The 15,087-nt window shown below is 34.4% G+C and overlaps 1 protein-coding gene across 1 annotated transcript in view; it reads right to left on the reverse strand.

Annotated features, from left to right (window-relative positions):
• Positions 1-14,295, reverse strand: part of tbx19 (T-box transcription factor 19) — a 98,786-nt gene extending 84,491 nt beyond the window's left edge. The window contains exon 1 of the mRNA XM_028799864.2: positions 13,905-14,295. Within this exon, the coding sequence (XP_028655697.2) occupies positions 13,905-14,107 (203 nt within the window). The 5' untranslated portion in view covers positions 14,108-14,295. The remainder of the gene's footprint in view (positions 1-13,904) is intronic.
• Positions 14,296-15,087: the final 792 nt, after the last annotated feature.

Consider the following 15,087-nt stretch of genomic DNA (forward strand, 5'->3'; position numbering starts at 1 on the left):
CACAAAGCTCTTCAAATTGTGTACCTAGCTAAAGAAGAGATCCTAAATTTGACCATAGACACTCTTTTTCTTTAGACTTAAGTATTTGACAATGTGGAGCATCTCAAACTCCAAGTGTGGAAGGAAATGCTACCTGCTGATCCCATGGGATAGTGTAGGAAGTACAAGATTATCTTTTTCAAACTGAATAAAAACATATCAAAAATAATCAAAAATATTACAACTTTGACTCGGATCATTAGTAGAAAGATCCGTGTTCATATCAAGCTTGGACAAGAAACCTTTTACCTGTGAAAGTTGTATTTGGCATGTGGGAATGCAGAGAATGAGATTCTCCAAGGAGAACAAACTGTCAACTGACAAAGGTACTGGATTCACAAGTGATGGGGCAAACGCTGCAGTGCATCCTACTAACCATCACAAGGAAAAATATAGCTTTTGTCTTGAATGAACTGATTTTATACCATTCTAGAGAAACCAGACAGAAAATTCACAAAAAATGCAAATGATCTTGTTTCAGCAATTGTAGCACCACCACTTGTGCATGAACAGCCCTTCCCAGCAGAGAAACTGGGCGGTTATGGTAATGATAGACATGGCAAGCCAAATTAACATTTAGAAATATCTCAAAATGAATTTCAGATATCTTAAAATGCAATTTACTTTTCAATATATATAAAACTCATCTTGAGATATCTTAAAATAAGCTCCTTAACATTTTGAGATATCTGCAATATGTTTTGGGATATCTCAAATGCATTAGTAGATATCTCAAATACATTTTCAGTTACCTCAAAATAACTGCATGTGCAATTCAAGATATCTCAAATGAATTTTCAGATATCTTAAATTGACCTTGCATGCATTTTAAGATATCTTAAAATAATGTCCTGTAAACTTCCCTATTATTTCAATGGAACTTCCTGTTTAATATAAAATACCTTGAAATGTATTTCAGATAGTTGAAAATGAACAGGAAGCTGTTTTGAGATATCTGGCAATGTATTTCAGATATCTTAAATTGTATTTAGGTATCTAAAATGCAATTGAGATATCTTGAAATAGCTTTAAAAGAACATTAAATTATCACAAAATGTATTTGAGATATGTTGAAATACAATTTGAGATATCATGAAATACAATCGTACGATATCTTAAGCGGAGCAGACACCCATTTTAAGATATGAAATGAATTTGAGTTATTTAAAATGTATTCTAGATATCTCAAACAAATATGATCTCTTAAATGCTTTGTAAGATATCTTAATTATATTTTGAGAGATCTTAAAATTTTATCCAATCATTTTAAGATATCTGAAACTCATTTTGAGATATGTGAAATGTATTTTCAGATATTTCAAAACAACCTCCCGTGCATTTCCAGATATCTCAAATACACTTCAAGATATCTTAAGATAACTTCCTGTGTATTTCGAAATTTCTCACATACATTTTGAGATCTTAAAATAGATAGGAATTCCCATTGAAAGAATAAGACATTTTACAGGAAGTGACATTGAGATTGTCGCAGATGGCTGGGGTCATTACCTGGCTGGGACACCTAAAAGGACCGGAAGGTGGCGCGAATAGCTTCCGGGCCACGAGGGGGCAACCGCCATGGAGCAGGAGAGGACCACGGGAAAAGAGAGCGAAGTTTCAAACTCATTGGGACCCATGGCCACCGCCAGAGGGCGCTTTAAACCTTGCGGGACCCGGATATCGGCAAGATGGCAGAGGAGCTTGCCAGGGACGCCCGGAGTGCTTCCGGGGCAAAGGGCAGCACTTCCGCCACACCAGGAAGTGCTGCCGGCTGGACGTCATCAGTCACCTGGAGCACATCCGGGCAGGAATAAAAGGGGCCGCCTCCCTCCAATCAAGGAGCCAGAGTCGGGAGTGGGAGAAGGACAAAGCTCCCAGGAGGAGAGTAGAGGCGGCCAAGGACTGAGAAAGAGTTGAATTAGTGGTTATTATTGCTGTGTGCATTGTGTGCTGTGTGACACTGTCTTTATTTATGATTAATAAACGTGTGTTTTTTATAAAGTGGTTTCCGACTGGTGGTGTCCGGGCAAGTCTCACAAGATATATCTCAAAAGGTATTTGAGATATCTTGAAATGCAGATGTATTTATTTGGAGATATTTGAAAATGTATTTGAGATATCCTGAAATGTGAAGAAAGTTATTTTAAAATATCTTAATGTATTTAAGATATCTCAGAATGCACTGGAACTTGTTTTGATATATTCCAAAATATCTTATTTCAAGATTTCTTGAAATATCTTGAAATCTATTTGAGATATCATAAAATGAATTTCAAATATCTTCAGACAGGTGCATTTTCAGATATCTTTAATTCAATCTGAGGTATCAATATCCAGATATCTTAAAATGTATTTTTAGATATCTCTAAATGTTAATTTGGCTTGCCTTAGACAGAGTTAATGGCCTAACTGAAAGGTATCATTAGGAAAATAGTCCTTACAAAGCACCTATCTGTGCCTGTGACCCAAATATACTGAATGGCTCAATTTGAAGAATTTGGTTAGGAGAAATTCTCAGTAGAAATATATACTTCTATCATATTTCAGCATCATAAAGACGTATTTTACAGTGTTAGCAGAATAGTTTGGATCTCTCTTGCTCCTTCCATTCACACGGCTGATTTAGAGAGATGCTTCAGTGCACAAAACATTTTGAAGACATCACTTTGGAACTGTTCAAGTCTCAGAAGCCTTAACACTGTTCTCCCTATAAAATTAGATAGTGGACTCCACATTTCATTTTTATTATGGGAAGGTGCTAGAATCATTTAAAAACAACAACAACAAAGGTCAACAAATTTTTTTTGCAAGAGGAGAGCGCAATTTGGTTAAACATTATTCTGAAACATCAATGCTACTGATTATTAGTGAATTTACCCTTACTTTGTAGTCATTTGCTTGTAAATGTTTGTGATTTAATAATAAAATTAGAAAAGTTCAATAAATATATTATGTTGACAAGTCAGCCTTTGATATCTTTTATTCAGATATGCATAGAGATCTTTTTAATCTCCTAACATGTCCTGTATTTTACTGTTTGGTTACAAGAATATTACTGTCTAGCACACATTAAAGAGTTATTATATTTACTAAACACTATATTAAAAACTACTTTTTGATCCTTTAAAGGAAGAAATGCCTCGTATGAATTAATCAAACAGGTTGAAATTACTCCTTGAGAATTTATTCAAAGATAACACTAGAGAAAAAAAAATGTTCATCTGCGATGTTTTTCAAACTAGTGAAAAATGAGTAATTTACTGTTCCACATCTGACTGAGCTTTGCTTGCTGGCCATGCCTTTGAGACATGCACATTGCATGTTATTATCCTACTAGGCGAATGCTTCATTCCATGGGCCAAATATATCACTACATATTGCAAATTTATACTAATTCAAAAAGTCATACAATAATGAATGCAAATGTTGAGAGTTGGTGATGCAGACCAAAAACTAAATACTTCATTCTGCACAAGGAAAAAAATATGAATAATAAACAGATAATTGTCAGCAAGTGTTTAAAAAAGACAAAAAAAGTAAACATTTAACATAAAGAATAGGGACGCTAATGAACTTTTGCAGAGGTAGGAAAACACAGAGAACGAGCACAGCCCAAATGAGTGGGTTCCCTTTTTATTTCTTACTCTTCTCATCATTTAACTATGACATAGGAAGTGCTGTTAGGAATAAGTAGCACCTAACAGAAAGGACTACAAGTCAAAGCCAAGGTCATAACTAACATAAAAAATATAGGTTGCTTTAGTCTTTTCGATGATAAAGGATGTGGGACTGAAGCTCGCAAATTATTTGAAAAGATATGGATAATAAGCAGGAGTAAAAAAAATACAACAAGCTGCAGGATCTCATTCAATGTGTTCTGATGAAGTAATTTTGGGTTTTTGCTTCCACAACCTGACATGCTTTTTTGGGCTGCTCAGTGGACAGGGAAGTCCTAAATTTTATTGATGTAACCAAACATTTCTTGCGTGATTCAAAATGATCAGGTGTATGTGGACTCATTTTCATTAAAGTGTGTAAGAGCTGCAATCCAGAAAGTAATTTCAACTTTAATTCTAAGGTGTGCTTTTTCTGTCAATAACAACAATCAACACTTCTAGTTGAGTCTACAATATTGGAGGTTGCAATAAGGCTGATTTCAGATTTCAATGACTTGCTACTTTCTAAAGCTCTGGATATATCAGAATGCATAAGGAGACTTTAAAGAAGCATGAATTTTGCTTACATGGGCTAGTTTGAAAACACAATGTAGAATATAACATAGAAGGTCTAGCATGAAGAGATTACTTCATCCATAGAAAACTCACTAAGACTTTGAGAAAAGATTCAGATTTAACAAAGACTGATAGATTTCAAAACTGTTCCTCAAAGCACTCCCTTTAGTGGGATGTTTTAATCTGAAATTAGACGTTAGAAGCAGAATGTGATTGCCAAATATGAAAATGAAATGTTCAGTCAGACCTGCAGCAAATCCTAGGGACCATGGGTATAAACTAATCCTGGACAAGATGTTAGGTCATTATGGAGGTCAATCAAAAACATCAAGGCAAATGTAAAGTCTATCATCAGTCTAATATTATGTCTTTAGTCTGTGAGACTAGGCTATAGTCCCATGGAAGAAGTTCAGCTCAATACAAGGAGAACATGCATGCACTACACAGAAGCCATAACAGCCTACAAGGAGATAACATTTCAAACTCCACTAGACCCATGTCACATTCTGAATACTCTGATTTAACAGCAAGTAAAAGTGCTTTATAAACAGTAAAAATGCATAATCTCTTGATACATCAATTGAAGAAATCTCTTCCCAGCTTTGCTCCATCTGCTAACTGGGTAATAGTTCTCAGTTCTTGCTCTCAAGCTGTAAAATGAGCTCCCCAAGATTATTCAATCTATTTCCAGTCTACAAAGGTTCAGATGTCTCCTCAAAAGAATCTACAGGCCACTTAAGATTTTCTTCCTCTCTAATCCCCTCTTACATACCTTCAGTGTTACTGACACAGTGAGCTGTCGAGCAACTTTAATGTTTTTCAGTTCTTTTTTTTTTATCTAGCCTTGGGGAGAACTAGAATACTGCACTTTGTACTTCAAAATCATCATACGATAAATTATGGTTTGTTTCAATAATTCACAAAATAATAAAAAAAATGTTAATTTTCAAATTGGAGAAACAATTTCAAGTACAGTAGTTATTGACTTTTTTCACCCAAAGAATGCCACTGGGTTGTAGCCCACAGGGTTTCTAGTTTGATCCAAGGCATTGACATATTCTGTCTTAGGAAGGGTCACTTCATGGGTAGGGGCTAAACTGAACTTAGTTTTGTTAAGTTTGACTTGATTGTATGGAATTTTACATGCTTTAAATAAATTCAATAATTTTTTTTAAAAAAAAGGTCACTTCATCTTAGAGTGTTCCAACAATTGTAAACAATTGTACTGTAAGTCTGTAAACTGCTTAAAATCAGAAAATAAATATTAATTTTATAATTTTATAAAACATCCCACTTTATCTGCTCTTATGGAATATTAATTAAATAACAAATGGTAGCAAACAAAAAAATATACAAAAAATGGCATACAAATATATACATGAGAACTGGTGGCATTTATTGCTGTCAAGATGATTTGACCAGAAACCCAAGACTTGGATCCTGCTATAAAGTTAGAAAATCCTCATCACAGAATTAGAAAGAGTTTGGGTAAAGGAGCAATCCCGAGTTAAAAGCCTATGTTTTGAAGTGTAGCACGTATTTAGATGTACAGAAATCAGACATAAATGGCCCTCCACCATAGAGCAGTATTTTTTTTTTACTCTTATTGTGTAGGGAGCAAAACAAAGTAGGCTGGTCACATAGGAAAACTCTAGGAAAGTTACTATACACTCCACATGCTGCTTGATGTTATAAGACCTTATGGAAACTACATTGGCTATGTTGTTTATTTGCAAAGGCATGAACCAAAATTTAGTCCTCTCTGCTTAATCCTTTACACCAATATAAAATTAATGGTAGATTAGTGACACATTTATGGGTGCCCAAGGCTCATTAATGAACATGGGAAACAAAGACGAGCCTGTCTGGTGTGATTTTAGGAAAGAGGTATGGTAGCACAAATTGCTGAAAAACTTAATGCTGACCATGAGGGAAACGTGTCAGAACACACAGTGCAAGTGGCTGTGTATGGTGCTCAGTAGCCAAAGACCGGTCGGAGTTCCTATGCTGACTTCTGTCCACTGCCAAAACCCCTAGAATGGACATGAGTGTCAGAACTGGACCATGAAGCAATGGAAAAAGGTGGCTGGTCTGATGAATCACATTTTCTTTCAAATCATGGAGATGCCTGCGTGCATGTGTGTCGTTTTTCTGGGGAAGACATAGCAGCAGGATGCACTAAGGGAAGAAGGTAAACTGGTGGAGGCAGTGTGATGCTGTGGGCAGTATTCTGCCAGGAAACCTTGGGCCCTGGCATTCATGTAGATGTTACTTTGATATGTACCACAAAACTAAAGATTGCTGCAGACCATGCACACCCCTTCATGGCAACAGTATTACTCAATAGCAGTGGCCTCTTTCAGGAGGATAATATGCCCAGTCACACTGCTAAAATTGTTCAGGAATGGTTTGAGGATCATGACTTTAAAGCATTGACCTGGCCTCCAAATCCTCACATCTCAATCCAGTCGAGCATCTGTGGGATGTGCAGGAAAAGCAAATCCTATTCATGGAGCCCCACCTTGTAACTTACATGGCTTAAAGGATCTGCTTCTAATGTTTTGATGTCAGATGCTACAGGACACTTTCAGAGGTGTTATGAAGTCTATGCTTTGATAAGTCAGACGTCACGAGGGAAACTTCCACAAAATTAGGCAGGTGGTTTTTAATATAGTGGCTAATCAGTTTATGTTAAAATAGTCTGATAATTGTGTTTGCTGGCATTAGCATGCAGGCATATTTTTAATTAACATTAATATTGCTCTTTCATGTACAACAACTCCATGAAACTTAAAGGTTGTCAGTCAGATCATATATGTGTTATTGCTACACTGGATTGTTTTCCATACGTGGTTTCTGCATTGTTTCTAGAGGTATTCTTGGCCCCTGTGATGCTGTAAAGGAAAAAAAAAAAAGGGTCCAGAAAATAGGTGGCTGGACAGATACGTGTTTTGAAATTAGTTGTTGTCATAGCATTGTGATTCACAGCTCAGTTCTAATAGCTTGAGTTTGATGTCCATCCCAGCTTGAGTCTTTGTTAAATCTGAATCTTTTCTCAAAGTCTTAGTGAGTTTTCTATAGATATTCTACTGCTTTCTCGTCACATTCAAGGGAAAAGCTAAGTTGACTATAATTGAGAGTTTTAAAACAGCAAACATTAATATGGTAGCTCCTGTATTAAATCCTTCTTAACCTGCTTCTGTTTTATTACAGAGCCAAGAGGAGTTGGAACCTAGTCGGTCAAAACCGTCTCTAGGCAGGCAGTCATTTTACTGCAGTTTAATCAAAAATTCTATAAATCTTAATTTTTCATATATACCCACTTAACTAGTAAACATTTTTCTTATGTTTTTGCATGGCTGGATGAAGCTGGATTAAAAAAATAACGTTTAATTCTATTCAGCACACTTTACAAATATAATACAATGGTTACCGTAAATCTATTGTTTGACTCCAGACTAGTGACACAGTGATGGGGGAAATGGAAACCTTGCAGCTTACGGTCTCTGATTGCTTGTAGGATATATTAATTCAGTCAATCCATTCTTTTTTTATAAAATTTCTTACCGATTCTGTAAAGTTACAATTATTCTACCCCTTTGCACTGAGCTATACATGTCATGTTTGCAGAACCGTTGTCACCTGTGAGAAAAGACATTTGGAGTGAATAACAAAATTTCTGGTTGTTCAGCACTGTAATTGAAAAGGTCTAAGAGTTGCACTTGAAGACTATTCAGCTTCAGCTGTTCTTAACATTAGGTGTGTGGCACTGAGCACAAGTTGTATTCGAAAGGGTCAAGTGCAAATGGAACTGTGTGGCTCATTCAGACGAGGCATGTACAACCACGCTCTGCAGCATCGCAGAAAGCAGATGTCAGCAGTCAGATACCAAGACCACATGTGAATCACAGCAAGCAACGGCCAGGTCTGCAATATTATATGAAGGTTACAAATGAAGGCAATTATCACATTGAAGAACATATGTCAATGTGCAACTGTTCTCTCTGATGAGGATGATGAGAAAAAGAAAGAAAAACACACACACACACAAATGAGAACCGGACTGTTTACTGATAAATGTGCTACGTCTCTGATGAATGTACATCAAGCTTTGATGAATTTAATCAGATGTGCAGCTTAAGTCGTTTCCCTCTGTTTAACATTTCTCTGTTAATTAATGCAAATGACAAGGCATTCATTATTGAGAAAATTAAATAAATTCCTAGACTGAAAATGGAAAACCTATAGGCATCCAGTTATCACTTACCCTGAAGTGGTTGCAAGTTCTGGATATACAAGATGGAAAAATTAAATACTTTACACCACTCATATAAAGTCACTTCTGCTTTTACATAGCATTGCTGAAATTTTGAAGATGAGAAGATGTCAACTCTGCAGCTCTTTCATCAGATGGGATGTAATGTTTTCCATCATGACTGCTATTGGTGGTATCCATATGCATTAAGCGTGGTATTGTACAGTATATTGTTCATATACAGGACAATTATAAAATACAAATACTTCCAATTTTGTTACAAATGAAGCATAAGTGTTTATTTGGAACTTTGAATTATTTTCTTAAAATTCTAATGTGGATTTGTGATGAAGATATTAAGGAATGGAATTTAAAAAGAAAAAAAATCTAAAATACCTCATTTAATTGGGAAGAGTTAAAAGAATTATTAAAGCAAAGCTCCCACTGGTTGAGTTTGCATTTGTAACATGATGGACCGGTGTTGCATGCTGGGTTGATTCTTGTCTTGTGTGTTTCTCTAGTAGATTTCTTTTATCTATTTTTGCTCTCTATTAATGTATGATGACATGTAGATTCTCTTATTCATATATATTAAAGTATGCTTCTGGTCTCATATAGTAATCAGACACAGATTTGCGGGGATCTGTGAAATTGTGTTTAACAGGTGATGTCAGCAGCATGGCCTAATGTCTAAGGAAATAGACTTCGATTCACAAAATCACAGGTTTCCAAAGCAGGATCGTTTGGAATCCTGAACACATAAATTAGCCCGGTCATGCAAAGACAGATAGTACAGGTCTTTAGTGACAAAAGCACTGCACCAGGAAAACATACTGTTTCATTTCCTTTTGAACTTCATTTCATATAGAAAGTCAATGGTAGGAATATATTTTGTGTTCAATTACCTTGGCATGCTTGAAAGTTTTTTTTTTTTTTTTTGGGTCTTCTTACATTATTTAAACAAACTTATTTTAATTGGTAACATGGTACATTAGCCAGTTGTTTAGCATGAATGTGTCCTGTGATGGATTTGCTTCTGAGCAGGGCTTTTGCTGCCTTGTGCCTGTTTCGCTGGGATAGCTTCTGGCTTCCCATCAAACTGATCAGTATAAAGTGGTGTCAGAAAATGGGACTGTGAATAGAAAGAGTGATTCCTATAAGAATTAGTGTGTACATAACCTACAAAATTCTGTTTAATCACCATTTTCTACATGAACGTTGCATTCTGGTTGCAAGGTCTGCAGAAATTTCAGAATAGAAGTTTATTATTGCCTTCTCATGGACTTTTATAAATGTTCTAGCTCAACCCCTATAAAATCTACTTATTTAAAGTATGGAAAGGCACAGTGTATTAACTTACGTGATAATAATGATCATATAAACTTTTAATGCGAGCCTTTCAGACTATAGAGAGTAGAATTTACTCAAACAACAATCACTGTCCAAGGTGCTGAATACTAATTTTTCATTGCTTCCAGTAGTTCCAACATTTTAAAAATCTTTTTGTCTTATGTAATACCATTGGGCATTACTTTCAAAATTAGTGAAGTGTACCCTAAAATTATAGTCTACTTTAGAAAATACAGAATCAATGACTGTCTGCACTTGACTGAACAGATGTGCATTCATTTAACATGCAACCAGAAGAACCACACATTTTGTAGGTTGACATCTTGGCATTGGAGGCTTTGACATTCATGTCAAAAAAAGAAAGTGTGCAAATCTAGTTTTCTTTTACTGCCTTTTTCTGTAGAAACCCAACAGATGTACTTGTTAAAATAACTGTATATTCTGCATATTTATATTAATTTCTAAGATGTTTAGGAATACAAAGTATAAGTGAACTTTTGTTACACTCTTTGTAAGATCGTTTTTCTTTTTTTATGCCACTGTAAAAATACTTTTGTATTTATGATTTATTAATTATTGTGGAAAAAACAAATAAGTAAATAAGTGCACTTAAACATAGATGCTATTTTTAGCTTCCTGATTGACCTAAGCAAAATTTTGTAGTTAATCAGTTTTAGCCAAAGCTCTAACCTGAAAAAAGGTAAGAAAAGGTTTAACAACAGACGAACTGCAAACAAAAAAGAGAGGTATGAAGAACTGTAACAACTACAAACAAAAGAGCCATGAAGATAAATGTACATTTTAGATAACAACGCCTGTTCAATCCATTAACCATTGAGGATCTGACAATGAGCAACAATGCAAGGTACTTTGTAAGGAAAAAAACATATTTATGTTAAGTTCATTTTTTAAAAGTTGGCTGCAAAATTGTCGTCAAATATGACTATTTACATGCACATTTTTGAAAGCTAAAGGTACAGCCACAACTTTCACTGTAAATTTGTGTACTTAGTCACTGTGTAAGAATACAAATTCAACAAATCTGCTTCTATGAACAATTAGAATAAATTGCTTAAATAATACTTTAATAAAGAAAAAAAATAAATTCTGTACCACCACGTGTACGCTAAGTCCTATATTGCAGTCTGCTTTTCTTTCTAGATCTAACAACCTTGCTTTAAGATGCATGTCCAGTTACAGCCCATACCTTATCCTGAATATTAAACATCGGCTGATTCACGGTGTAATGCTTTGTAAAAGCTCCATGACAGTGATCCAAATTGAAGGTCCAAAATAAGGACTGGTTCATTCACAGATGATGGGTTTAACTGTTTTGTAAATGCTAACTAACATTCGTTATGAAAAATTCCAATACTCTCCATTTATGTGAATTTCCCCTTGGGATTAATAAAGTATCTGTCTATCTATCTATCTAATGGTTTATCATTGTATTTTCATAATGTCGAGTACATTGTAATTCTATAACAAACTCTCTTTGATTGTGTCCTTGGCACAACTAATCATATACTGTTATTATTACTTTTACTGTGCATAATTTGCTTGTTCTCTCATGTAAAAAAAAGTGTTTTGATTTCCAGTTTTTATCTTTAAAATAATTAGCTGAAAATCGACTGTCAACTGATTTTTGTATGCAATGGATGAGATATCCTTCAAATAGCCGAATAGTGTTAAAGCACAGCACTCATAGCATGAAGTTTTAATTTCATTGGTTGTATTGAAAGAGAGTAATTGCGTTGTGAATATAACACTCAAGTCTTTTTCTTAGTTCCTGACATATGAAATTTAATTTTGTTAAGATTAGATTAAATGATAAATGTGGAGGTGTAAAATTTTTCAATATAGTACAGGGCGCAGTTTCTACATATTAACTTCAACAATAAAAAATGCATTTAAAAAAACGTATGAATGTTAACACGTGAAAATTCTGAAAACTCAACAGTCATCATTATTTTCAGTAACAGCATATATTTTTCCCCCCACAACTTCAGCTAAAATAAGCAAAAATAAATAACATACGTGAAGCAATTCTTTTCTCTATCTCGTTACAGGACTTTTATTGGTGTATATATATTCATATTGATAGATAAAACCACAATGTAGTATTTCACAACATTATTTGGTAATCATTTTTAATGGCGCATGTTATTTTGCTCAAGGATTAATCAGAATTAATTGCCTCATATACACTTAAATGAAACCTCTTGTTATGTTTAAATTATTTGTTTTACTAGCGAAGTAAGAGTTAATTAACTGTAATAGCATTCAAAGCTAAAAGAACAAAATAAATACTATGAAATCCAACTTTTTAAATAAATTAACAACTTTACCATAATATTAATCAAATGTAAAACGATGTATTTCGTTGTAAGTTTTTAAAAGGTCCCTGTTGTTTACCGATCTAATAATAAAAATAATGATAATAATAAACTTTTCATTTTCTTTTAAACAATTGGCATATTACAGACTTTAATATAAGTGATAGTACAAAAGTACATTGTATGTTCTGTTTAATAATCACAATGACGGAAAACAACTGAACTCAGCAGGGATTATTTCAAATGAATAAAGTTAATTCCAATCCCCAAATTTTTAAATGCAGTTTTTAAACAAGCGTTTCTCTTAATAAATGTTCAGAAATTAATCAATAAATTTAATCCAAACGATAATAATCAGCAAAAAGTGTTGTGATTTTTTTAAAGTCACTTTATTTAAAAAGGCGTAAGAAATGTAAAAAATGTTTATGTAGTGAAGGCTGTATATACAATTATTGGTTATTAACAAAAAAATACGACTGTAAAAGCAAAAAAGCGAATTGACGTGTAAATATATTAAACGAGACAATTCTTCATTTACTTCGTAAACAAATCTATTCATTACATGTAATTGGATATTATTCTTGTATGCCTTTTTTGTCATTTTTTTTTAAACTTTTCGTTCTGATACGTGAGTCTCGCTACACATTCTTAAATTAAGTAAAAGCAATGCCTCATGATGACCAAATGGTTTCATTAGTTTTAATACATTTTTACTTAAAAAAAAGTTAAGAAAATATTAATATTGCTTATTAATATTTCCTAGATACACTTTACTATTAATGATATATTCAAAAAAACACGCAATTTCATAATAATTATTGGAAATAATATTAATGATATTACGTATATGAGTCATTGGCTTTTTTTAATTAAACGTTGATGGAGTTAATCACGTCCAAAATTTCACTTTAGAAAACATTTTTAAACCAATGCACAAAATAAACGCATGAATAAAAAACATGCAAAATCAGTTCCAAATAAAAAGTGCATTCATGAACTGAACTATACTTTTTATCAATAGTAACAATAGAAACACAACAATAATAATAATAATAATACCTTCTAGTATACGTCAATAATACTGGTCATATAAAGAACGTCTACATCTGATCATTTAAAAAACTGGACTGCTACAATTTCCAAAAATTGTATCTGAAACGTGAACATAAGGAGATGCAGGAGACTTCTTTTAATATACTTTAGACGTATTTTGGAAAGGCGGTACATTTTACGATGAAGTAAGCGATATGTTAATTATAGCAAACAACGAAAACGTTAGTCTGAACAGAAAACAACAATGCCTAAATGTTAAAGGACATTCCCTAATGTGAACTTTAGGTTAAGAAACTTGACCGTTTTGGTTGGCTATGACCTTTGATTGAGGGAGCTCAACAGTAATAGAGTAAGCTATGTCTATGAGGACTGATGCGCCAAGAAGGAATCGCGGAATAAGGTCGATTAACCCTCCTAAACACCCTTCTGAACGAGGCCTAGCCTTCAATAAAAGAGGTTTCCTCAATAATAATACCCGTTAAACATTTGCTCATCTCTAATTATACATGACCTTCCTAGAAAACGCTCTCTCCTTCTATTGGGCACTGTGTAGTTCCGTTAAATAGATTCATGACCAGGTATTAGCCATTGAGTGGGACAGACTAGGTTGAATATTAAAAGCTTTGAGAGTAAACTGACCTTCCGTTTTTGGTAACGATCATTTCATTGGTGACCTCCTTGAATTTTCTCCAGAGCTCGGCGTCTTCCAAACTGACTTTGAGTTGCTTCTCAGTGGGGTCCCCTTTCTCTCGTCCTGCTTGGAGCTCACTCTCCACCACACTTAGGAGGCGGGAGATGCAGCAGTCGCTGCCCTTCTTGTTGCCGATGCTCAGGTCGTTCATGATGGACTCTGTACCTGTACGAGGTGCCAGATCCGTGCTTTACACTTGGTCGGATTGACTTCAAAAGCTGCCTAGAGGATCGAATCACTTGGTCACAACCTAATGATGAGATTCCCCACCTGCAGCCTCACTTCTAGGACTCTCGGTAGAACTGGAAGCGCAGCCTCGCAAACTCACTGACACTTCTGATAATGTGACACCATCTCTTGAGAAAAATCCGACTTCGTACCCAATTACTTGTTAAGTCACGTGACTGAGAACTAATTTTTACCCATTGCCATTGGTGAATGTAATTAATGCAACTTATCTTGAGAAATAAAATTCAGCCCAGTCTGCATCTACGGCCCCCCAATAACAAAGAGGGAAAAATATGACAAGCACATGATGTATTATTGTGCGTGTGTGTGCGTGCGCAAAGAAAGGATATCTGGGATTCTGACTAGATACCAAGACATTATTATTTGCTCAAAATAAACTTTGTATATGACAATTTGCACGAAGAAAATACATCCGTTTTAGAATGAATGTAGCCCATTGCTTCCGGTCAAATGTTAATTCGAATATTAACCAATAAAAGGTGGTTGTGGGGATTATTATTAAAAACACCATAAAAATTGGACATTTCTGAAATTTGAAATCAATATTCAAAAGTAGCGTGTAATTCAGAGATGGACACAATTCTAACACAAATCTAAAACAACTGGCCTTTTATATTCAATCTCGCACCATAAGAAATTGAAACTCATACTGCATGTTTTTCCTTTTCAGCAGTATAGCCATTATCATACCATAGTTAATCGACATTGAGAACGTTGGCAAAATGTGGTATGTTAAATACCAGTGTCTAAGCATTTACATTACTCAAACTTACTTTAGAAGTTATGAAATTCTGTACCGAAGTTTTTTTTTTTCAGTTTTATAATTTGTCTGAATGATTTAGAGTGGAATATTTTCATTTCTACTCGTGTCGTTTTATAATC

Source organism: Erpetoichthys calabaricus, chromosome 4 (genome assembly GCF_900747795.2).
Source record: "Erpetoichthys calabaricus chromosome 4, fErpCal1.3, whole genome shotgun sequence".
In the NCBI taxonomy this organism is placed as follows: domain Eukaryota; kingdom Metazoa; phylum Chordata; class Cladistia; order Polypteriformes; family Polypteridae; genus Erpetoichthys; species Erpetoichthys calabaricus.